General features: G+C 44.1%; 1 protein-coding gene across 1 annotated transcript in view; it reads right to left on the bottom strand.

The window, feature by feature from the left end:
- Positions 1-25,691, bottom strand: part of cemip (cell migration inducing hyaluronidase 1) — a 127,859-nt gene that overhangs the window by 11,119 nt on the left and 91,049 nt on the right. Inside the window, exons 13-24 of the mRNA XM_061670568.1 lie at positions 24,732-24,941; positions 23,000-23,205; positions 15,878-15,947; positions 15,316-15,444; positions 13,209-13,294; positions 12,636-12,767; positions 12,510-12,545; positions 8,409-8,564; positions 5,421-5,601; positions 4,836-5,051; positions 2,712-2,923; positions 736-921 (exon numbers count right to left, since the gene is read on the bottom strand). Of these exons, the coding sequence (XP_061526552.1) occupies positions 736-921; positions 2,712-2,923; positions 4,836-5,051; positions 5,421-5,601; positions 8,409-8,564; positions 12,510-12,545; positions 12,636-12,767; positions 13,209-13,294; positions 15,316-15,444; positions 15,878-15,947; positions 23,000-23,205; positions 24,732-24,941 (1,820 nt within the window). The remainder of the gene's footprint in view (positions 1-735; positions 922-2,711; positions 2,924-4,835; positions 5,052-5,420; positions 5,602-8,408; positions 8,565-12,509; positions 12,546-12,635; positions 12,768-13,208; positions 13,295-15,315; positions 15,445-15,877; positions 15,948-22,999; positions 23,206-24,731; positions 24,942-25,691) is intronic.

The raw sequence follows: 25,691 nt of genomic DNA, 5'->3' as shown, positions 1-25,691 counted from the left end.
GCCTATATTCAAAGTCAATGAGTAAAAATAGCGAAGTGAAATATGTGTGTGTTTGTTTTGTTGAAATTGATTGCTGTAATGCTCCTTGTAGAGACCAGCCACCACTGGTAAGTGATTAATTTCCGCCTATATTCGTAAGATTTGTGATTTTTTTTCTTTTTCTTTTCCAAAAATGTCATTTTGGAGGTGGGGGATTCCACCCAACAGCGACACATAAAATATGCATAAATACTGCCACTTTATGGTACAGTACATTCCTTTTCCCACACCGGCTCTGCAGTAAATTTGGTCTCCACTTCTGCCTCTGACGACAGATCTGGGGGGGTGGGTCGATTTTGGTGATGAAAAACGATGTTCCAAAGGCAATTCATTATTTACCATTTTCTCCAAAATGAGTTGATATTATTGAAAATGACTGCCAATTTCATTTTCTTGAGCAAAATATACATACAATCAACTTGTGAGTAAAATATGGACGACTCAGACCCCATACCTCCTTAAAATTTTTTAAATCGACAGACCTTTTGGCAGCTGTGTTTGCATGATTAAAATGTTTAGTCTTTATAACCATCTTTTCTCCTTCTTGTTTACTTTATACCCAAACAAACAAGCACTAATGTAGTGAAAAGCATAATTTGTTCCAAAATAATTCATTTTCCGAACAAGTATGACACATACTAATTTATAACAAATAAGACATATCATAACAAATTTGTGTATAAGTGTGTGTCTGACCCTGTGTCTTCCTCCCAGTAGTAATGGCTTCTGGTCAGGTGTGAGTGGTTGATCTTCTCCCCCTGCATGGTTCTCATGAAGACTCCTGTCTTGCGGGTCTGTTTGGTCAGGCGATTGTGGATGTCTGAGATGACAACAAATGTGGTGCCTTGTGGGTAGCATATGCCCACATCGATCCAGTCTTTTCTGTCATAAAAGATGGAGATATAGACGAATCCATAGAATTAGTGTTAGGTGGTTGCTTTAAAAAAAGAAGAAAAAAGATCTACAAAAAATGTTGAAATACTCTGACTGGCCACAAACACTTTTTCGTTACATTAATAGAAAGCCATCCATTTTCTGTACCGCCTCTCAAAATTGAGCTTGAAACATGTAAGGGTAGATTTTTCTCAACCAGCAATTTACCAGAACCCACCATCTATCAGGATAAAACCCAATACTGTTCAAAGCAAGAAGAAGTCTCCTCAATGACAAACGTCAATGGCATGTTCTCATGCTGCTACACCCGCTATAACCCTTGTAAAACGGCAGATGGGGTTAGTTAGCTTAATAATAATTTTACTGGACTATAAGCATAATGAGCACATGGTTTGGCAAACTCAATTTGTTGTTAGCATATTTACCACAAGATGGCGCCAAAGCCCTGTCTGATTAAAAAAAAAAAAAAAGTAGTCCTACTTTTCCAAATAGACAGGGCTTTGGCACCTTCTTCGTGCCAAGGAACGATGGGATTTTCAGAGGAAAACAATCGGGTTAAGGAGAGACGAAAAGGTGCTGCTTTCTGAACATCGCAAGGACAGCAATGTTAAAAAATTCCTTTGACTCCCAATGTCACTCCGCATGACGACATCACTGTGCAATGTTGAGTATTGCTGATGTAAGTCTCTAGCGCGAAACTACCATTTTCCAAAGAAGGACTCCTTTTGATCCATGTGTGTTTGTAGTATTTATCTCAATCAGGTTGCTCCCAGCAGTTACTCACTTAAGAGGCTAAATTTATGATGATGTAGAAATTCACTGGCCCAAGTTGTCTTTCTTAAATGTGAGGTTGGCCTGTTATTTTCTCATGGTGTAAATTATGAGCTACAAAAGTAACCATTATAAAGCTGTATAATATTAACAACATCATAAGATATTGTTTTGTAGCGTAACAGTAACTTATTTGAAATTAGTTGCTTGGTTGGCACTTTGGGCCGCTCTCTCCATCTCTCTCTCCCTCCCTTCCCAGTAATCAGCACCACCTTGGCCGCGCACCTGTTATCAATCAGCCTTCATCATCACCTGCATTTAAGCCTGCCAGATCCAGGACTCATCTGCCAGAGTATTAACGTTCACCCGTGGTACACCAGCTCCGTACTTTAACGTAAGCTACGCCTTGTTCTGATCTCCGTGTTCTTCCTTCCGTGTTCCCCGCCTTGCTGACCTCTTCAACCACGACGCCAAGCCGTCCACCTGCTCACGCCACCACCTCCCGCACGTTCCCTGTCTCGACGCCTCAAAGGTCCAACTCCAAATTCCTTTTCAATAAACCATTCTCCACAAACCTCTTCAGCCTCTGCTTGCTTCTGGGTCCAGTTAAAACTGATACTATTGTATCGTGACACAAATGACTTTGAAATTGGTTCTTGCAGGGCTTTACTGGGTAAAAACAGAAAAGCCAGGTATGTTTCTTTGTCAATTACTGTACATACACTGTGCGTCCGTTGCACATTTGGTCTTTCAGGAGTTACATAAAATAAAATGGGCCTTTGACAACAGATACTCATACAGTCAGTGCACTGATGATAATGGAGGGCACTGCACTACATTATTGATCCTAAAGCTCTCATTTTTATTTAGCGCTGATGGCTGTAAAAGTAAATAAATGCAAAGTTTATCCATTAAAAAAATAGTATGAAATGCTTTTTGTGAAGCTTGTGTACATCATAGTTGTGTCAGTGTGTGATGTTGCAGGTTCTGCTGATGTGTTCACTTACTTGTTGAAGTTAATAAGCCAGATGGTGACCTCAACAGGTGCAGGCTGGTCCCAGTGGATGGTGTATCCCTTTGCCAATGTGATGACTGGTTGGAACTGCTGGTAGTGCTTTCTCTTTCCCAACGCACCCTCTAATGTCAGGGGTCGGTCAGGGTACTCATCTCTCACGATATGCATATTCAGGTTGGCAGGATTACGTGTCTGGACATAGATCTGTAGAAAACAAAATCATTGTGTTGCTAGGCTCATTGAAGTTTCAAGTCAGAGTATTTTGTGTCTAATGTAAAATGCGAGTGTTTAAATAATGTTTTTTTAAGTAAACATTTGTTTTCATCACTGTTGGCAGGATTATGCATAAAAAAAAAAAGAGTGGGGTTTGAGATACGGAAGAACAGTGTAGCTATAAAGATAAGTACAGTTCCAGGGTTAAAAAACAACACATTTACATTGCCATAATTTAATGGCAAATACTATAATCAGTCAATAAATAATAAATAGAAATTTATTCATTTATATTTTTTTAATGATTCATATGCAGGTGTGCATCTGTATGAAGTTGTCTTAACTGCTGATACAAACTGGGATTGTTTGGCCTTGGCAAAGGTTTACAGTCAACTGAATGTTTGGTTTTAATTAGACTGTTCAGGCGTACTTAAGTTGTGTGTAAATGTAAGTCAAGGTATGCATGATAATGTGTTATATGATCATCTTGGAAAGACAAAAGAGCCAACATGATAAAAGAAATACTGTAATCGCCGCTCATCGCAGGAGTTACGTTCCAGACCCACCCGCGATCAGTGAAACTCTGCGATAGTGACAATCTAATTTCTTCTATATAGTTGAAGCCTTAACATGTTTTAAACACATTTAAATTTATAAAACACACTGTTTTTATACACACACTAAACTTTATAAAAAAATAAAAAAATTGCAAGCAGCCAGGCCTTCCTCTGCTGGGTAACTGTGAATGTCCGTTGTGGCCAGAACGTAGGCATGTGCACAGATAGACTTCTAGTGGTGCTCCAGCATCAACCCTTTTCCTGGAGCCAATTTTTTTCTTCATTCATCAGTGTGTGTGTGTGTGTGTATATATATATATATATATATATATATATATATATATATATATATATATATATATATATATACACATATATATATATATATATATATATATATATATATATATACACATATATATATATATACATATATATATATATATATATATATATATATATATATATATATATATATATATATATATATATATATATATATATATATATATATATATATATATATATATATATATATATATATATATATATATATATATATATATGGCGGCACGGTGGGCGACTGGTTAGAGCGTTAGCCTCACAGTTCTGAGGACCTGGGTTCAATCCCCGGCCCCGCCTGTGTGGAGTTTGCATGTTCTCCCCGTGCCTGTGTGGGTTTTCTCCAGGCACTCCGGTTTTCCTCCCACATCCCAAAAACATGCATTAATTGAAGACTCTAAATTGCCCGTAGGTGTGAATGTGAGTGCGAATCGTTGTTTGTTTGTATGTGGCCTGCGATTGGCTGGCAACCAGTTCAGGGTGTACCCCGCCTCCTGCCCGATGACAGCTGGGATAGGCTCCAGCACGCCCGTGACCCTAGTGAGGTTATCCACTGTAGCTTCCCTTCACCTCCTTTGTTTTTTATTGACTTTTTAATTGTGTTGATAGACATTAATGCTTAAGTTAAATATATCTACTACTGCTTTTCTTACTTATGTGAATAATTATGGCAAAGGTTGCCCTTTACGTTTTTGTCTTGAGCACCTGCCCCCAAAAATGTGTGTGCACGTGCCTGCGGGCAGAACATGTATGAGGGAGCGTGCCCTGCCTCTACCTTGGCGCACGCAGGTCACAGTGGGCCCCCTTCAAGCTGAGGAGTGCACCATGTCCATACAAAAACGAATGCTATATACTGTAGATTTCATTGATAAAGTGAAAACTTAAAAAAAAAATCTGCACAATCTAGTGGGACTGCAATAGGGGAACATATATATGTGTGTATATATATATAATTAGCAGGGAATACTGTACCCGAAGAGTGTGTCCCGATGTTGACAACCTACCTGTGCATAATACCCACTGCAGATGGCAGCCCTCCAATCGGGCACATCAATGCACTCAGGGTGACGGAGCAGCCAGTTGTCTTCCTTAACCAGGTAAGCTCCAGGATACTCACTGACTGAGCCGTCAATGTCATGGAAAATAGTGGTCTTGTCCCCATCCATCTGCATTTTATTAAACCATGGACCAGGCTCCCCAAAGAACACCCGTGATGTGATCTATGCGGGGCAGAGAGAGCAATTCTTTTGCATATTTACATTCATTCAATTCCCAAAATTCCATTACATTATTGTCATTTGTGTTTCCGCAAATCCCAACCTAATTTATTTAATTAATCTCTGTATTTTAATTTACTATTGACAACTTCAGACAAAATGTGTATGCCAAATTGTCTTTTTTCTTCTTAAAGATAAAATGGCATCTGCGTTACTGAGGGTAGAAGTATATGCATGTACTGTATGCTTTAAATTTAGTCCCCAAATAAATCAATCTGGAATTAATCTGTAAACTACTTGAAAAAAATTTATGTTTGCTTTCCAAATACTGGCACAAACTTTGTTTCTAAAGTTTAACACACTCTGACTCACAGGTACGTGGTCGAAGGTGATGTCTGTCACATTATTGTTAGGGCAGCTCTGCCATGAGTTGTTGAGCCTAAAACCAAAAGCACTGCTGTGGCGTCCCTCCAGAGCTGTGTATTTACGAAACGTACAGTTCTGCACATTGATGGGCCCATCATAGATCTGCATGCCCCGGATAGGGAAATCACTGCACAGAAACAAACCCACATCAATTGATTAGAAATCCATTTTACCTCTCTCCTTAATTGATTGTAACACACAGCTAAATTGTGTTCTAATTTATTCATCCATCCATCCATTTTCTACCGCTTATCCGAGGTCGGGTCGCGGGGGCAGTAGCTTTAGCAGGGACGCCCAAACTTCCCTCTCCCCAGCCACTTCATCCATCTCTTCCGGGGGGATCCCGAGGCGTTCCCAGGCCAGCCAAAGGATGTAGTCTCTCTAGCGTGTCCTGGGTCGTCCCCGGGGTCTCCTCCCGGTGGGACGTGCCCGGAACACCTCACCAGGGAGGCGTCCGGGAGGCATCCGGATCAGATCCCCCAGCCACCTCATCTGGATCATCTCGATGTGAAGGAGCAGCGGCTCTACTCTGAGATCCTCCCGGATGACCGAGCTTCTCACCCTATCTCTAATGGAGACCCCGGACACCCTGCGGAGGAAACTCATTTCGGCCGCTTGTATCCTGGATCTTGTTCTTTCGGTCACGACCCACAGCTCGTGACCATAGGTGAGGGTAGGAACGTAGATCGACCGGTAAATTGAGAGCTTCGCCTTTCGGCTTAGTTCCTTCTTTACCACAACGGATCGATACAAAGTCCGCATCACTGCAGATGCTGCACCGATCTGCCTGTCGATCTCCCGTTCCATTCTTCCCTCACTCGTGAACAAGACCAAGATACTTGAACTCCTCCACTTGAGGCAGGATCTCATCCCCGACCTGGAGAGGGCATGCCACCCTTTTCCGACTAAGGACCATGGTCTCAGATTTGGAGGTGCTGATTCTCATCCCAGCCTCTTCACACTTGGCTGCGAACTGCTCCAATGAGAGTTGGAGGTCACGGCTTGATGAAGCCCACAGAACCGCATCATAAAAGTTATGAACAGAATCGGTGACAAAGGGCAGCCTGGGGGGTGGGGGATACTGCCCCCCCCCCCCTTTTTTTATCTGTGGTCTTCCAGCCGGTCGGGAGTCTAACCTCCTAGTTTACACATACAGCACATTTTTTTTACTCACACTGTACATATTTTGTACACTGGGCACATTCACATCTCATTCAGGGGGGCTGGCATGATGCATGATGATGAAGATGCCGGGCCAGATACTGACACATTTGTGCTGGTCTCCATTGTGGTCGCCCCCCTTCCTCTGCTCTCCTGCTCCTCCAGTTTTAATGCATCATACACCCGACAGTGCGGGGAGGGCAGTGTCGGGCTGAGGAGGACACTCGGCCAGGTGTTCCGGCACTCCTGGGGCCTATGCCCCTCCTTCAGTTGTTGGTCCACTGGGAGATGGGGGTTCCCCCCTCCCCCCCGTGGGTCCCCTCGTTTCTCTCCCCTCTCCTGGTGCGAGCAATGACCGGTGCTTAACATGGGCTTGTTTTGGGCGGGCTGTGACCTTTTTTAGGTGGCAGCTGGCTCCTGCATTGGGCCCTGTTAGTGCCTGGAGCCCCCATGCTCTCCAGGGCTGGTGGTAGTGTTGGTGGCAGTGGGTTGCACTGGGTGGGGGAATTGGGTGTGGGGGGCGGTGGTCCGGTACTCGTGCCCCTCCTTTTGGGACTGGTCGGGTGCTTCGGTTTGCTAGGGGACCTCCCTGGGTCCTGGGGAGTGGGTGGCGTCCCCCTGGCTGGGTCCCCTGTGGGATGGCCTCAGTGGGTCGGCCCCTACACCCGCGGGGGTGGGTGGGTGTAGTGGGGGGTGGGTAATGTACAACTTTGTACACCAGTTGACTAACTTGCGTGTGATATGGTCTTCATTCACTAATAAGTTCCATAGACACGCTATAGGCTTTAATTGTTTGTGTTGGGAGCACTAATAATAACAGGTTATACTAAGATATCAACTCACAGGTTCTGACTGGTGTTTAGACACTATAAAAGGCATCCCACCATACTACTCATCAGTCCCACATCCCGTCCAGTCCTCCCGTTTTCTGTCTTGTTCTATTGGTTAGTTGTTGCTAACCACATCCACAAATAAGAATACAATTTGACTGTTGTAATGTTACTTGTGGTCAAATATCTAGACTGTTTAACTGTTCTGCTGTGGTTCACACCACTATTCCTCTTGTCCGTTCTGTCTGTCGGTCTATCTCCTAAAACTCTTTTCTGTCCAGATGCATTTTCAATAAACATCATAATAATTAAAAACAAATAAGCAGTGGGAGTGTTTCAAACTCCCCTGTTGTACAGCCAAACTGTTCCACAAAAGGCATTACAGATCCACCATTTTGCATGACCATGCAGCTGAACAGGACAGGTAAAAAAAAAAAAAAGTGGGTGCATTCTCAATTACGTTCATAAGGCAGAAATGAACTAGGTTCACGTTCACACAAAATATGAACTAGTTAATGAACTTTCGTTCATTGAACTCGTTTTATAGCGTGGCTCGACACTCGGAAAAGTTCTCCTCGTCGCTTGTCATTTGTTTGCCCTTTGTTTCGCTCAGTGGTGTCATGTGCTCTGCGGCTGCCTTTCTCACAGGCGGGCACACATTAAAAAAAATACAATAAAAAAAGACAGGCAATGTCATCACTCCTGTCAATAATCGACAGGAGTGCTTTTTGTCCGCTGAAACTTGAACAGTTTGATTTTACAGTTCCTCAGGTGCATGCTGTTGCATTGACTGGCAGATAGTGTTTACAAAAATCTAACCCATGAGGACTGTGGGTCCTGGAAGTACTTGTGGTGGCAGAATTATTTTGCCAGAAGTCCCGCCCGTCCGTGGCATAAACTCAATTTTATGAGCTGAAATACGTTTTCTTCCATTTTCACTTACATGCCTCGTGGGAGGGTCCTGCCAGTGAGGTCAGTGCCTCCTGGGCCCCAGATACTGTTATCAGGGAGTGGCATCCCATGGTTGTCACTTTCCCCCACAAACAGAGAATTCTTCACCTGCTGACGAGAACCATCATCATCTGGAAATGTTCCTCCACTGCACACAAAAAGAGTATATGTTAGAAAAAGCTAAAACAAAACCCAATAGAGAAACTATTTGATTAAATATTTTTGTATTGTTGTTGTGTGTTGTGTGTGTTGTATGTTATTATTACTATTATTATCCATCCATCCATCCATCCATTTTCTGAGCCGCTTCTCCTCACTAGGGTCGCAGGCGTGCTGGAGCCTATCCCAGCTATCATCGGGCAGGACACCCTGAACTGGTTGCCAGCCAATCGCAGGGCACATACAAACAAACAACCATTCACACTCACATTCATTATTATTATTATTATTATTATTATTATTATTATGGGAAACCTCAGGAACCCCCTGAATGTGTTGGACAAAGTGGCTGGGGAGAGGGAAGTCTGGGCTTCTCTGCTTAGGCTGCTCCCAACCTGACCCGACCTAAGATAAGCAGAAGATGGATAGATTGATGGCTGGATAATACCATTACTAGTAAAAAGAATCACCTCCATCATTACTGCTACTGTTTCCTTCCATAATCCATTTGCAATTCTCTCTTTCTCTTCCCGCTGTCCCTTTCCGTTACCTCTTGATTTCAACCCAACCAATGGAGGCGGAAGGGCGCCTCACAGTCTTGGTTCTGTCAGTTTTTATTTTTTGATAGATGGAGTGGTTCGAAGAGTGGTTCTACACCTGCTCCATATGTAAAGTGCCGAGAGATAACATCTTTTCTGAACAGAGGGACAGCACACAGGCGTATAAACTTTTGATAAATCCCCGCCAGTGGTCTGTATTTTAATCAAACTTAAGTTTTTGTTTTGGGGTTTTGAACACAATTTGGTTAAAATACAACCCGATTTCTTCACAATTGTGAGACGTAATGGCATTATCAAGTATTGGTATTCAGTAATGGCAAGTACTCAAATGTAAGTTTTGCAGTCAGACAAACAATAGTGTATTCGATACATCTTTATTTGTGATGTTGATTTATTCCCCCAACTTATATCAAATCAATATACACTGCATTGTTATTTAACCACTAAGCTAGAGACACTTCTGTTAAAAAACAAACCATTTTTTTTTATTCTGTCTATATCTAATGTACATTAAGATACAAAACAATTTTTGGGGTAAAATTCACTTTAGTGACTACTCTTTGGTTAGTACTATCCCACTGAAACGTGTAAAGACAATAATGATTTCAATATCTCAGACAGCTTCAGGTAAATAAAAAGCAAACCATTGTGGAAAATAACTAATAAAATCAGGGATCACCAGCCTTTTTGGAACTGAGATCTACTTCTTGGGTACTGATCAATCCAAAGGGGTATCAGTTTGATACACACATCTGGCCTAACACATTTTCTAAAAATTCCATTAATTACATGTTATTATCAATAATTAATGATATTCATTTATGTAAAGACATTGATTGTGTTAATGATTTCTCATCATTACAATCGACGATGATTTATCAAGGTAGTAAAAGTCCAGTCAAATTAAAAGCTATGCGAGAACAATGGGCACAACAACAGCTGTATCAACAACAGTAATAGATTTCTAAATCTAAAAAAAAAGTGTAATATGGAATATGTATCACCACTTCTTACATGCCCATCAGCTCTGATCCACATAAGCACATCTTGTATCTGTAAACATGCACTCCGACTAAGTTCTCAGTAATTACCACTTCAGAGACAACTCTTGAATTACTTTTCAGACTCTTTGAAATCACTCTTTACCAGTGCGGATTCCATATACAGTAACATTTCTTTTCAATTACTTATACAAACAAAGAAACAGAGAGAGTCGTGTCTTACAATGGGACTACTGGATGCACAAAAAGTTAATTAAAAGTTTAAAATAAAAATTATTTTTTTAAAGTTAATTTTCTCTGTAGATATATGTTATATAGGGATGGCATAAACTAATCAGTTAGGACTTTGAAATTGGACGGTGATAGTTCAAGTTCCCCTTCGGACAAAAACAAATAAAAAATGTTTTGTTGGAGAGATGCTAGTCTGCATCCTGACTACTGTCAAGATGCCCTTTAGCAAGGCACCAAATCACCCCAATCTCAGTCCCATCACTCTGTGACATTTCTCCTTGCATGCCTACATGTTTGTAATCTGCTTCTCTCTATGGTGTGCAACAGAAATATACATTAGTGTACATCTTTACCTTGAGGGATGAAAATCAATATATATATATTTTTTATCGTACTTTTATCCATCCATCCATCCATTTTCTGAGCCGCTTCTCCTATCTAGGGTTGCGGGCGTGCTGGAGCCTAACCTTTATTACTGTTATTATTATTATTATTACTATTAGTCCTCCCTGAACCATCACCGTATTGTGGTGGAGAGGTTTGTGTGTCTTGATGTTCCTAGGAGCTAAATTGTCTGGGGCTTTATGCCCCTGGTAGGGTCACCCATGGCAAACAAGGCCTAGGTGAGGGACCAGAAAAAGTACGGCTCACAGACCCCTTATGATGATAAATATAAATGGACCTTGGTTTCCCTTGCCCGGACGCGGATCACCGGGGGCCCCCTCTGGTGGCCAGGCCTGTACTCGTGGATCCCGGCTGGGCACAGCCCGAAGAGGCAGCATGGGTCTCCCTTCCCATGGGCTCAACACCTGTGGGAGTGGCCAAAGTGGTCGGGTGTGTAGTGAGCGGGTGAAGGCGGGGACCTTGGTGGTCTGATCCCCGGCTACAGAAGCTGGCTCTTGGGACGTGGAATGTCACCCCTCTGGCAGGGAAAGAGCCTGAGCTGGTGTGCAAGGTTGAGAAGTTCCAACTAGAGTACAACAGTAGTCAATAGTCAACAGTAGCTGAGATTACCTCCACATACAGCTTGGGCTTCAGTACCAGTCCTATTGAGAGGGGTTGATCCATTTTCCACTCTGGAGTTGCCCATGGTGAGAGGCACTGAGCAGGTGTGGGAATACTTATTGCCCCCCGACTCGTGGGAGATGACCTGGTCCTGGTTGACACGCCTCTGCAACATCACGGGGACAGTGCCTATGGATTCGCTGGGGGTGGTGGTCCCCCTTTTTTAAGAAGGGGGACAGGAGGATGTGTTCCAACTATAGGGGGCTCACACTCCTCAGCCTCCCTGGTAAGGTTCACTCAGGGGTTCTGGAGAGGAGGGTCCATCAGGAAGTCGAATCACAGATTCAGGAGGAGAAGTGTGCTTTTTGTCCTCGCCGTGGAACAGTGGACCAGCTCTACACCTTCAGCACGGTCCTTGAGGGTGCATGAGAGTTCGCCCAACAAGCCTACATGTTTTTTGTGGACTTGGAGAAGGTATTCGACTGTGTTCATTGGGGTGCTCCGGGAGTATGGAGTACCAGACTCCCTGATACGGGCTGTTCGGTCCCTGTACGACCGGTGGCAGAGTTTGGTCTGCATTACCGGCAGTAAGTCGGATTCTTTTCTAGTGAGAGTTGGACTCTGCCAAGGCTGCCCTTTGTCACCAATTCTGTTTTACCTTACCTTTATGGACAGAATTTCTAGGCGCAGCCAGGGTGTTGAGGAGTTCCGGTTTGCTGACATTAGTTTCACGTTGCTGCTTTTTGCAGATGATGATGTTCTGATGGCATCAAGCCATGATCTCTAACTCTTGCTGGAACGGTTTGCAGCCAAGTATGAAGCGGCTGGAAAGAAAAGCAGCACCTCAAAATCTGAGGCCATCAGTGAAGCGTCTGCAGTGATGCTGACTATGTATTGGTTTGTCGTGTTGAAGAAGGAGCTGAGCCGAAAGGCGAAGCTCCTGATTTACTGGTCGATATAAGCTCCTAGCCTCACCTATGGTCACGAGCTGTGGGTCGTGACCAAAAGAACAAGATCGAGGATACAAGCGGCTTAAATTAGTTTCGGATGGATGGATTATTATTGTTATTATTTTTATTTTTACTGGTGATTTACAATTGATCTACAATTTGGTGATTAAGGAAGAGGACGTCTTACCTTGCCAGTGTGAGACCAATGCCGTTATCTGCAAATCTACAAAATAAAAAAAATAAATACAGATTCATTTTAAATCACTCAAAAACAAAACAAAACAAAAAAATCAATCATTCAGTTTGCACTCACTGGCAGTCATCCAACCAGACATCCCCTCCTCTCAGCCATGCTCCGTGGTCCTGGTTCTTATAGGCTACAAAATGGTGAATGTGAGCTGGGACTCTGGGTTTGAAAGGGTCAGCATCTTGATGAGGCCCATACCTTGGGGGTTGTACAAAAGCATATTATCACTTAGATGGAATTTATTGCAGTATTTGGTGGTGTTTAATTGTCACATTGTAATCTTGTTGTGAGATTATCACAAAAAAGATCAACTTGCTAAACAAAAATGTATTGTGGAAAATTTCTATACTCAGAAAGTTTACTTTTTCCACTTGTGACCATCTATACATTCTTACCATTCTGCCCTGTTGAACATTAAATATCTTGTCTTTGTAGTGTATTCAATTGAATATAGGTTGAAAAGGATTTGCAAATAATTGTATTCTGTTCTATTTATGTTTCACAACATCCCAACACTATTGGAATTAGGCTTTCTATATAACTTAGTAGAACCTGTATATACTGTAATATAGTAACAAAATCCCTCTGTGTAGTTAAAGATTAGATAAAACAATGGAATAAATGGTGACAAATGCAGACCTGGCTCCAACGAGTGAGAGGAAAGGTCTCTTGTCCTTGTCATTTGCCTGAGTGGTCTTGACTCCATTATCTAGGATGAATCCAGCCTGAAACCAAGGAAAATTATGTATTTCAAGCACATTTGAGCAATCATTACTTGATTACACTCAGCAGCTGGAAAATGTTTCACATTGGCAGCCACATGGCACTGTTTGATTCTATTATACAATACAAACCTGTAATATAAACCAACCAGGATATTTCCACGTAAACTTAACCTCCTGGATGACCGATCTTCTCACCCTATCTCTAAGGGACAGCCTGGACACCCTGCAGTGGAAATTCATTTTGTCAATTTGTATCCGTGATCTTGTTTTTTCGGTCACGAGCCACAGCTTGTGACCATAGGTGAGGGTAGGAACGCAGATCGACCGGTAAATTGAGTGCTTCCCCTTGTGGCTCAGTTCCTTCTTCAGCACAACAGACCGATAAAAAAAAAAAAAAAAAAAAGGCCCGACAGGCCTCCTTCTTCAGCTTGACGGCAACTCTTACCGCTGGTGTCCACCAATGGGTTCAGGGATTTCCGGCACGACAGGCACCAACCACCTTACGGCCACAGCTCCGGTCGGCTGCCTCAGCAATGGAGGCGCGAAACATGGTCCGCTCAGACTCAATATCACCCGCCTCCACCAGGATGTGGGTGAAGTTCTGTCGGAGGTGGGAGTTGAAATGCTTTCTGATAGGGGACTCTACCAGACATTCCCAGCAGACCCTCGTTTGGGTCTGCCAGGTCGGATCGGCATCTTCCCCCACCATCACCAGCCAACACACAACCAGGTGGTGATCGGTTGACAGCTTCACCTCTCTCTTCACCCGAGTGTCCCAGTCATGCGACCGAATGTCCGATGACACGACCACAAAGTCGAGCATCGAACTGCGGCCTAGAGTGTCCTGGTGCCAAGTGCACATATGGACACCCTTATATCTGAACATGGTGTTTGTTATGGACAATCTGTGAGGAGCGCAGAAGTCCAAAAACAGAACACCACTCTGGTTCTGATTGGGAGGGCCATTCTTCCCAATCATGCCCTTCCAGGTCTCACTGTCATTGCCCACATGAGCGTTGATGTCCCCCAGCAGAACGAGGGAGTCCCCAGCATGGCAACTATCCAGGACCCCCTCCAAGGACTCCAAGATAGGTGGGTACTCTGAGCTGTTGTTTTGGTGTATAGGCACAGACAACAGTCAGGACCCGTCCCCCCACCCGAATACGGAGGGCGGCTACCCTCTCGTTCACTGGGGTGAACCCCAATGTGCAGGCACTGAAATGCGGGGCAATCAGTATACCAACACCTGCTTGGCGTCTCTCACCGTGGGCAACTCCAGAGTAGAAGAGAGTCCAACCCCTCTCAAGAAGACTGTTCAAGGTGTGTGTCAAGCCGAGCACGACTATATCCAGTCGGAATTTCTCGACCCTGCACAACAGCTCAGGCTCTTTCCCTGCCAGAGAGGTGACGTTCCACGTACCTAGAGCCAGTTTCTGTAGCCGAGGATCGGACCGTCAAGATTCCCGCCTTCGGCCACCGCCCAGCTCACACTGCACCCGACCCCAATGGCCCCTCCCACAGTTGGTGACACCGCCCAGCTTACACTCCTCGCAACCCTCTTGGCCGCTCCCACAGGGGGTGAAGCCATGGGAAGGGGGACCCACATTGTTTTTTTTGGGCTGTGTCCCATGGGGCCCGGCCACCAGGCGCTCGCCATCGTGACCCTCCCCCCCTCCCCTCCCGGTGACCCCATCTGGGCGAGGGAAAACGACGTTAAATATTTTTACCCATCATAAGGGGGGAGCGTGCTTTGTCTGGTCGCTCACCTGGGACCTGTTTGCCAAGGGTGACCCTACCAGGGGCTTGAAGCCCCAGACAACGTAGCTCCTAGGATCATTGGGACACACAAACCCCTCCACAATGATAAGGTGAGGACTCCAGGAGAGGATCACAGTGTCCTTTATTCAAATAATTAATTACTATATAAATATATATGCGATTGGTTGGATGGATGGATGGATGGACGGACGGACGGACGGATTGATTGATTGATTTGATTTAACTCATATTTCCAGACTCACCCTGTAGTTGGAATGAGCTCTGTTGTTGGTGAACAGGCCCATAGGTGTGTGTTCTGTTTTTCCAGGCGAGTACAGCCCCTCAGATGCTCCAGTGGGTACATGGTGGAAGATAAACCAGAATCCTGTTTCCTAAGGTACACAAACATACATAAAAAAAGTGTATATACGCTGTCATAAATCCATTTTGAACAACAAAGACAATATACACATACATAAAACCTTTGATATACAACACACAAAGTGCACATTACACATTGTATTTACATCAACACTCTCACACTACCTTTCAGTATTTTGGTTATTTTGTGTAGCAATGCAAAGAAGGTTATTACATTCAAATAAATGAGACTCTCCTTCACCTGACTGAATGTTGTGAAAGTATGATCATAATTAGGCCTATCAAATTGAATGTGTGGCAGTGTTTGTCTGTCTGTCTGCTTGGCTCTGGAGTAATATTGGTATACAGTTATTAATCTGACCTGGCAACATGGTAGACCAGCATTTAGTGAAGCTGGGAGTGGGAGAGGAGATGAGAGTTCTTAAAATGAAAATAGAAACTCACCTCTGAGCCTGCAGCGGCACAGTTGATAAGGTTGTTATTTGGGTTGGCAATCCAGAAAGTTGAAGTTGCACTAAAAAAAAAAAAAAAAAAAAAAAAAAAAAATACAAGAGTCAGACAGTGGGGAAGAGGAACTCGAGAAAATGTTTATATTCATCATCAGTGAAATTGTGAATTTACTCTTTGCAACATCAGTTATCCTCATCTCACCTGGCATCTATCAACATAATAAGTTGCAACATAATATGTTTAAGTCCAGAAAAGAGGAAGGGAAAAAAATACATGAAACATAGGCTGAGTCTCTTTTCAAGCAAACATGTTGGACAGGCCGACAGAGATGAAGGATGCAAACTTGGGGAAAAAAAAAGAAAAAAAACTTTAGTCAGACTAATAACAGTCAGGGTGGCACGGTGGACGACTGGTTAGCACATCTGCCTTAGAGTTCTGAGGACCCGGTTTCAAATCCGGCTTCACCTGTGTGGAGTTTGCATGTTTTCCCTGTGCGGGTTTTTTCCGGGTACTCCGGTTTCCTCCCACATCCCAAAAACATGCGTGGTAGGTTAATTAAAGACTCTAAATTGCCTGTAGGTGTGAATGTGAGTGCGAATGGTTGTTTGTTTCCATGTGTCCTGCGATTGGCTGGCGACCAGTTCAGAGTCAACCCCGCCTCTCGCCCGAAGAGACCTGGGATAGGCTCCAGAACTCCCGCGACCCTGGTGAGGATAAGCGGTATGGAAAATTAATGAATAAATAACAGTCAGAGTAATCCTAAAAACTAGACTTTACACCGATCTGATCAGGCTGATCGGTATCGGCGGATATTTTGCATTTTATGCTGAACGGCTTTAATGTCATAATTTGCCGATTCGATCAATGACCTCATTGATCGGCTCCGCAAAAGATATTTATTCCGCGTCGCAATCGTGCACAGTATATTTGAATCCAAAAGCTAGTTTATTTTTAGCCTTGTCGCGTGTCTTTTGACGTAGTACTGTAAATATCTGATGGCCAATAAAGTTTTTTTTTTTAAAAAACAGTGTGGGACAGACAACACGTCTGAGACAGACAACACCGTAATGCCAGGATCAGACGACAAGACAAATTTGCTCTTTCACGATTGCACTATGTCATACTACTGCAATAAAATCAATAATCCAAGATGGCGCCTACCAGTGTGGTCGCCTCGGTTACGCGCTCTCTAGTATTGTTTTTGTTTTTGTGTTTGGAGACATTACACAACTCACTAACACAAGGGGAGACTTGCTAACCATCAAGGAGGCTACTCCAGACTTTCTTTCACCAACTTTCACAAATCCGCTCAGTTTTTTCCCCGAGTTACTCACCGGAGCGGCGTCCGCGGTCTTCGGCGCATGGAGGCGGAGGCGACGCCACAGAGGGAAGCGAGCCAGGTGAAACTCCGCAAGAGAGGATACAGATTGGCGGTACTGTCGATCCACCTCGCGAATGTACGCTCCCTACCCAACAAAATGGATGAGCTTCATCTTCTGATAAAGACCAGTAAAGACTTCGGACGTTCCGCCGCCATGTGCTTTACGGAGACTTGGCTTTGTGAGGCTGTATCCGATGGCGCCGTCATGCTTCTGAGTTTTCATCTTCACCGAGCAGACCGCATCACGGAGTTATCGGGGAAACCAAAAGGCGGCGGGATATGCTTCTATTGCAACGAAAAATGGTGTACGGACGTCACGGAGCTCAGCACACACTGCAGCCCGCATTTGGAGTTGCTGTTTTTGAACTGTAAGCCATTCTACTCGCCGCGTGAGTTTGCATCATTCATCCTCGCTGGCGCCTATATTCCGCCTCAAACTCACACGAACGCCGCACTGCTAACGCTCCCCGAAAAAGTCAACGAAATTGAAAGAAATCACCCGGACTCATCCCTCATTATTCTCGGGGACTTTAACAAAGCTAAACTCAACCACAAACTCCCTAGATAGAAGCAGCACATTGACTGTCCTACCAGGGAAAATAACATTTTAGACCACTGCTATACTAGGCTAAATGACGCATACCGTGCTATACCTCGTGCAGCCCTGGGCTCGTCTGATCACTGCTTAATTCACTTAATACCGACGTACAGGCAAGAACTTAAATGTGCGAAGCCTACAGTGAAAACAGTGAAAAAGTGGACCAATGAAGCAAAGATAGACTTCAAAGCTGTTTGGACTGCACAAACTGGAGTGTCTTTGAAAATTCAACAGGCAGCCTGGATGAATATACGGACGCGGTCACATCCTATATCAGTTTCTGTGAAGATGTGTGCGTACCAACAAAGTCATTACGCACATTAAACAACAACAAGCCGTGGTTCACTGGCAAACTTAAGCAGCTTCGACAAGCTAAGGAGGACGCATATCACAGCGGGGACAGGGCCGTGTATAATCGCGCTAGAAACCAGCTGACTAAAGAAATTAACATTGCAAAGAGGAACTATGCAGCAAAGTTGGAAAAACGGTTTAGCGCTAACGACTCTAAATCAGTCTGGCATGCATTCCAATCGCTGACCAATTACAAGCGACGATCCCCCCAAGCTGAGAACAATAGCACACTAGCCAACGACTTGAATACCTTCTACTGCAGGTTTGAAAGGGACACTTTCACACCCCACACCCACCCAGCCGCACCACCGACCACAATCACACCACCGACTTCTGCGTTAACCATCCACAAAGAGGATGTGAGATACATCTTCAAACAACAAAAGATTAACAAAGCGGCAGGCCCAGACCATGTGTCCCCATCCTGCCTCAAAGTCTGCGCGGACCAGCTCGCTCCAGTCTTCTCATAGATATTCAATAGATCTCTGGAACTGTGCGAAGTACCATCCTGTTTCAAACGCTCCACCATCATTCCAGTCCCCAAGAAACCTACAATCTCGGGTCTAAATGACTACAGGCCTGTCGCCTTGACATCTGTGGTCATGAAGTCATTTGAACATCTCGTGCTGGATCACCTCAAGAGCGTCACAGGTCCCCTGCTGGACCCCCTGCAGTTTGCCTACCGAGCGAACATGTCTGTGGATGATGCAGTCAACATGGGACTGCACTTCATCCTAGAACACCTCGACAGTGCAGGGACCTACGTGAGGATCCTGTTCGTGGACTTCAGCTCAGCGTTCAACACCATCATCCCTGAACTCCTTTCATCCAAGCTTCTCCAGATCAGCGTCTCACCTGCCATCTGCCAGTGGATTTGCTCATGACTACAGAATATGAGCAAAGTTCTGTCGTAGGTGGGAATTGAAACTACTGACAGGGGATTCTGCCAGAGGTTCCCAGCAGACCCTCACAATACGTTTGGGCCTGCCACGTCGGACCGGCATCTTCCGGTCCGGCGCCAACTCACCACCAGGTGGTGATCAATTGACAGCTCCGCCCCCTCTTCACCCGAGAGTCCAAGACATGCGGCCGCAAGTCCGATGACACGACCACAAAGTCGATCATCGAACTGCGACCTAGGGTGTTCTGGTGCCAAGTGCACGTGTGGACACCCTTATGCTTGAACAAGGTGTTCGTTATGGACAATCCGTGATGAGCACAGAAGTCCAATAACAGAACACTGGTCGGGTTCTGATCGGGGGGGGGGGGGGGGGGGGGGGGGGGGCGTTCATCCCAATCACGCCATTCCAGGTCTCACTGTCATTGCCCACGTGAGCATTGAAGTCCCCCAGCAGAACGATGGAGTCCTCAGCAGGAGCGCTCTCCAGCACCCCCTCCAAGGACTCCAAAAAGAGTGGGTACTCTGAACTGCTGTTTGGTGCATAGGCACAAACAACAGTCAGGACCCGTCCCCCCACCCGAAGGCGGAGGGAGGCTACCCTCTCGTCCACCGGAGTGAACCCCAACGTACAGGTGCCAAGCCGGGGGGCAATAAGTATACCCACACCTGCTCGGCGCCTCTCACCGTGGGCAACTCCAGACTGGAAGAGAGTCCAACCCCTCTCGAGAGGACTGGTACCAGAGCCCAAGCTGTGTGTGGAGTCGAGTCCGACTATATCTAGTCTGAACTTCTCGACCTCACACACCAGCTCGGGCTCCTTCCAACCCAGAGAGCTGACATTCCACTTCCCTAGAGCCAGCTTCTGTAGCCGGGGATCGGATCGCCAAGGTGCCCGCCTTTGGCCACCGCACAGCTCACACTGCAACTGACCCTAATGGCCCCTCCCACAGGTGGTGAGCCCATGGGAAGGGGGACCCACATTATCCTTTCGGGCTGTGCCCGGCCGGGCCCCATGGGTGCAGGCCCGGCCACCAGGCACTCACCTTCGAGCCCCACCACCAGGCCTGGCTCCAGTGGGGGCCCCCGGTGACCCGCGTCCGGGCAAGGGAAAACCAAGTCCATCATTTGTCGTCATCATAAGGGGTCTTTGAGCCGTGCTTTGTCTGGTCCCTCACCTAGGACCCGTTTGTCATGGGTGACCCTGCCAGGGGCATAAAGCCCCAAACAACTTAGCTCCTAGTATCATTGGGACACACAAACCCATCCACCACGATAAGGTGACGGCTCAAGAAGGGGGACAAGCATTATTACTTATGACAAATTTCAATCAGGTTTCCGAACTCATCACAGGACAGAATCTGCTCTTATCAAAGTTCTAAATGATATAAGGTTGAATACTGACTCGGGAAACGTGTCAATTCTGGTCTTGTTGGACCTCAGTGCGGCTTTTGATACGGTAGATCATAATATACTGCTGAACAGGTTGGAAACGTGGGTAGGAATAAATGAACCTCTGGGGTCAGTTGTTGGACCCCTCCTGTTCAGCCTGTATATGCTACCCTTGGTCCAAATTCTTCAGAACCATAATGTTAACTATCATAGCTATGCAGATGACACACAGTTATATCTAGCAGTGTCTCCAGATGACTACAGTTCAATTGAGGTGTCTGTCTCAAACAGATAAATAACTGGATAAGCCAAAAATTTCTTCAATTAAACCACAACAAAACTGAGATAATTGTTTTGGGAAATAAAGAAAAGAGGATTGCTGTTATTAAACAGCAATGGAGTCACTCTCTTTAAAAAAACAAAGACCAAGTCGAAACTTTGGTGTTCTGATAGATTCCGACTTGACTTTCAACAGTCATATCAAATTAATTACTAAAACTGCCTTATTATGCTGCACACAAATGGAATAAGTTGCCAACAGAAATGACGTCAGCCCCAAGTGTGCATGTTTTTAAGTCCAGGTTAAAAACCTTTTCCCCATGTTTTTTAGAGCATTTCCACTTTTAAATGATATGACTTGCAGTAGTCAGTGATGGTGTAGTGGTACACTCGCCTGACTTTTGTGCAGGCAGCGTGGGTTCAGTTCCCACTCAGTGACGGTGTGAATGTGAGTGCGAATGGTTGTCCATGTCTATATGTGCCCTGCGACTGACTAGCGACCAGTTCAGGGTGTAGTCCGCCTTTCGCCTGAAGTCAGCTGGGATAGGCTCCAGCGTCCCGCGACCCTAACCAGGATAAACGGTGTTGAAAATGGATGGATGGATGGATGTCTTGCACTGTACGCTGTTTTAATTGTATTTGAATTTTTTTTCTCTATGTTCAAAATGTTTATAAGCAGTTTTTTCTTTCTTTTTAAATGCTTTTAATCATGTGAATCACATTGAGTTCCCTTGTGTATGAAATGCACTATATAAATAAATTTGCTTTTAATTTAATTTATACGTACATAACTGGATACATTCAGACAGAAGAAGAGAAGAAACCCAATGAAATAGAAGGAAGTTGAGTCTTAGATAATGTCAAACAGAAAGGGTAAATCCTTCTTGTATTTTAATGCTGGGAAGGTGAATGACTTTGTATTAAGTGAATTCCAGCGCCATTATGAATCTAAAACCTTTGCTTATAATCTGTAGCTTAAGGCAGAGGCGGTTTGACGAGATAAAGTCATGTGACCTGGATTAAGCTACTTTATATTCAGTGTTTCATCTTAAAGCTTCAAATTTAAAGTCTTTCTGACAGTTAAAGTATGCAGAAAAAAATGCATACTTCTGTTAGCAAATAGGCATTTTTTTCAGTGCCTTCTGATTTTTTTGTTTGATTATGTTTCTACAATATTATGCTTTACAATTACGGTTGAACTCATGATCTATCTTCAATCACATTTATTGTGTTTCTCCTAAAACATCTAATTTGGTAACAGCACTTTTGATGAATTCACCAAAGAACATTCAGCACAACATAAATAACCTCTCCAAATTGTTCTGGAAATGCATTAAGGTCAGTTTTGTAACCACTGAATACAGTACATGGTACACGGCATATATGTCCATCAATCCATCCATTTTCAGAACCGCTTCTCCTCACAAGGGTCGCGGGCGTGCTGGAGCCTATCCCAGCTATCATCGGGCAGGAGGCGGGGTACACCCTGAACTGGTCGCCAGCCAATCGCAGGGCACATATAAACAAACAACCAGTCGTACTCACATTCACACCTACGGGCAATTTAGAGTTGTCAATTAACCTACCATGCATGTTTTTTGGGATGTGGGAGGAAACCGGAGTGCCTGGAGAAAACCCACACAGGCACGGAGAGAACATGCAAACTCCACACAGGTGGTCCAGGGATTGAACCCGGGTCCTCAGAACTGTGAGGCAGATGCTCTAACCAGTCGTCCACCGTGCCGACGGCATATATGTATTTAGTGGCGACGGCATATATGTATTTAGTGGATATACTTTTCTACCATTGCACTTGACAACAAGAATATAAGTGCTTTATTTTACAATGTAGAATGAACAAACACAACTAATACCTGGACATTTGTATTCGTACGTTGTTAAGGAGACTAAATTTAAATAATTTAAAAAAAAGAAACAAAACAATCAACACTGCGGAACCCAATCATTTGCAGCACTATAAAACATAGGAGTGTTGTAGTATTTCTCTACAAACCCGGCTCAGCTTTGCTCCTGTGAAGCTGTGTATGATGAGCTCGCATTCTTTTTCAGCTGATGTTCACCAGATGTTTGTCTAGTCTGCATTCATTTTAGGTTTATTTTTGTCAGATTCTGAGTTAAGTCACAAGGTAGTGCAGATGATCTCCCTGTAAATGTATCCTCTAAATAGATTGACCACAGTTGCTGCCATTTCCTTACCTGCAGTCTTGCCGTGGGTTGGCTACATAGCCTGGGTATGCTCCGTCAGTGATGTCACGACACATTTGGCTGTCTCTGTCTGAAGGCAGTAGAGTGCCCGCTCGGACCATGAGACCCAGACAGTGATCAAATGTGTTTCTCTCCTCTGGGCCATCCTCTGTGAAAAAACAATGGCCCAGCGTGTCATAGCCCACCACGTCTTTTACCTGCAAAGGAGAAAATGTTTACTAGTTCTCGAGTTACAGACCACAAGAGCACTAAAAAGAGAAGAACATTATCAAGGTTAAAGCATTTACCATGATGAAAATTGATGAAGAAGCAGCTACAATCTAACCCTTATAGATGATACTGTTTTTTTAAAACACATATAGTGTACATGTATATCAGCTGGTCATCTTTGATATATATATATATATATATATATATATATATATATAAATAAAAGGTGGCACGGTGATGACTGGTTAGCACATCTGCCTCACAGTTCTGAGGGCCGGGGTTCAAATCCTGGCCCCACCTGTGTAGAGTTTGCATGTTCTCCCCGTGCCTGCGTGGGTTTTCTCCAGGCACTGCGGTTTCCTCCCGCATCCCAAAAACATTCATGGTAGGTTGATTGAAGACTCTAAATTGCCCGTAGGTGTGAATACACAAATGTATTGCTTTACAATGACATTGGTTAAGAATTAAATATCTTACTAAGTAATTTATTTTACATGGTTTGTGGTCCTTTTTAATTGCCTTTCTTAAAAAAAGAATGTGATTGGCTGGCGACCAGTTCAGGGTGTACCCCGCCTCTCGCCCGAAGATAGCTGGGATAGGCTCCAGCACGCCCGTGACCCTTGTGAGGATAAAGCGGACACAGACAATGGATGGATGGATAAAAAATAAATACACAGTGCTTAAAAATGCATTAGACCACTTCTCATGAAAACGAGAGGACACTGTCATGAAGAGCTTTAATGCGGACTATTTCAATCTGAGTGAGGTCTCCATGTTTTGCTATTTTGAACAGGAATTTCACATTGAATTCACCTTTTTATAGCCAAATTTGAACAGGCTTCCTGGGCTTTTCCAAGAAGCCAGAAATTAATTGATCAAAACATTCAAGCAATATAAATGTTTTTTCCACTGTTTTTCTGTTTCTGTTTAGTAAGAAATAATAATGTACTTCATTTTTGTTTCAGTTTTCATATTTTAAAATTCACAACAATAACCATCCTTGCATCCATTGTCTGTACCGCTTATACTAACGCGGGTTGCGGGCGTGCTGGAGCCTATCCCAGCTATCTTTGGGCGAGAGGAGGGGTACACCCTGAACTGGTCGCCGCCCAATCGCAGGGCACATATAGACAAACAACCGTTCACACTCACAACTATGGACAATTTAGAGTCTTCAATTAACCTCCCACGCGTGTTTTGGGGATGTGGGAGGAAACCGGAGTACCCGGAGAAAACCCACACAGGCACAGGGAGAACATGCAAACTGGACACAGGCGAGGCCGGATTTGAACCTGGGTCCTCAGAACTGTAAGGCAGACGTGCTTACCATTCGGCCAAAATAACCATATTTTAAAAAAATATATTTTTGTTACAGAGCTTGTACAGATTCAGATGAACCTGAGCATAAAAATCTATTTTGGTTATTACCAATGCTGTTTAGTTAGTGCATCTGTGACACAAACCTTGGGTGGTGGTCTAAAAAATTTCTCTTATATACAACAGGTGAACTCACCAGAAGTCCATTGGAGCTGTGGATAGTGACGCAGCGAGAGAATGAGTGGTGGATTGACAGATCACTGACATAGGTGGAGGGGTTATAGCCTCCCCTCTCATCCACTTCACCATTCATATGGAAGTGGACCGGGTAGTGTCCCATCTTTTGCTGGCCCATGTGCTGCAGTTCCACACCAGATATATGCGTGGCCTTGAAACCTCGCTCTACCTAATGGCCACAGAGAGGATCAGTCAGTCTTACTGACAACAAAAGTTATGAGGATTTCTATAAAGCAAAGTTTGGTCACAGTTCAGTTAATAGAGTTTCTGAGGAAAGAAATACTGGAGGTAGTGGAAAAGAGTACAAAGGGGGAGAAATGAAGTGACGTGATGAAAACAGCCAGTAGAGTTTTGTAAGACAATCAAAGAAAACTGACGAAAACAACTGTACCAGTAAATTGTCGCCAATGTCACCAGAAAAAAAAAAAAAAAAAAAATTCACTGTAACTCCACTTGACAGATCACATCTTTTAAGAAAATGGAACAATTCTGCAAATATTTGAAGAGAGGGGAGTTTTGGAGACATTAAAAGCAGAAATGTCAAGAGTGGCCTTTATTTTCAAGCACTTCACTCGAATCTTGTTTGGGTTTCCTATTTATGTGTGTGTATATGCATGCGTGTGTTGCAAAAAAGTGCGGCATACTCACTGTACATGAACAATAAATGACAGAATGGAATGTGATGGAATTGTATAATAGGATAAAATTGTTTACCCTTGGGACTGACACACGAAGGCACTTCTCTCCTGTGTCTTTATGTCCTTTCCCATCTCTGTGTCGCTATTGATTTTTTTATTCCAACTGCATGCATAGCTTGGATTTTTGAGGGATATTTGTATTGAATGAAGTTGTTGTCTGTGATGGAAAACATCCAACTCATTTTGTATTCATAATGTGTTGATAAATTGCTTTACAAGGT

This window comes from Phycodurus eques, chromosome 2, assembly GCF_024500275.1.
Source record: "Phycodurus eques isolate BA_2022a chromosome 2, UOR_Pequ_1.1, whole genome shotgun sequence".
NCBI lineage: Eukaryota > Metazoa > Chordata > Actinopteri > Syngnathiformes > Syngnathidae > Phycodurus > Phycodurus eques.
Note: the sequence above shows the minus strand (reverse complement) of the source record. Positions and strands in the feature narration are given on the sequence as shown.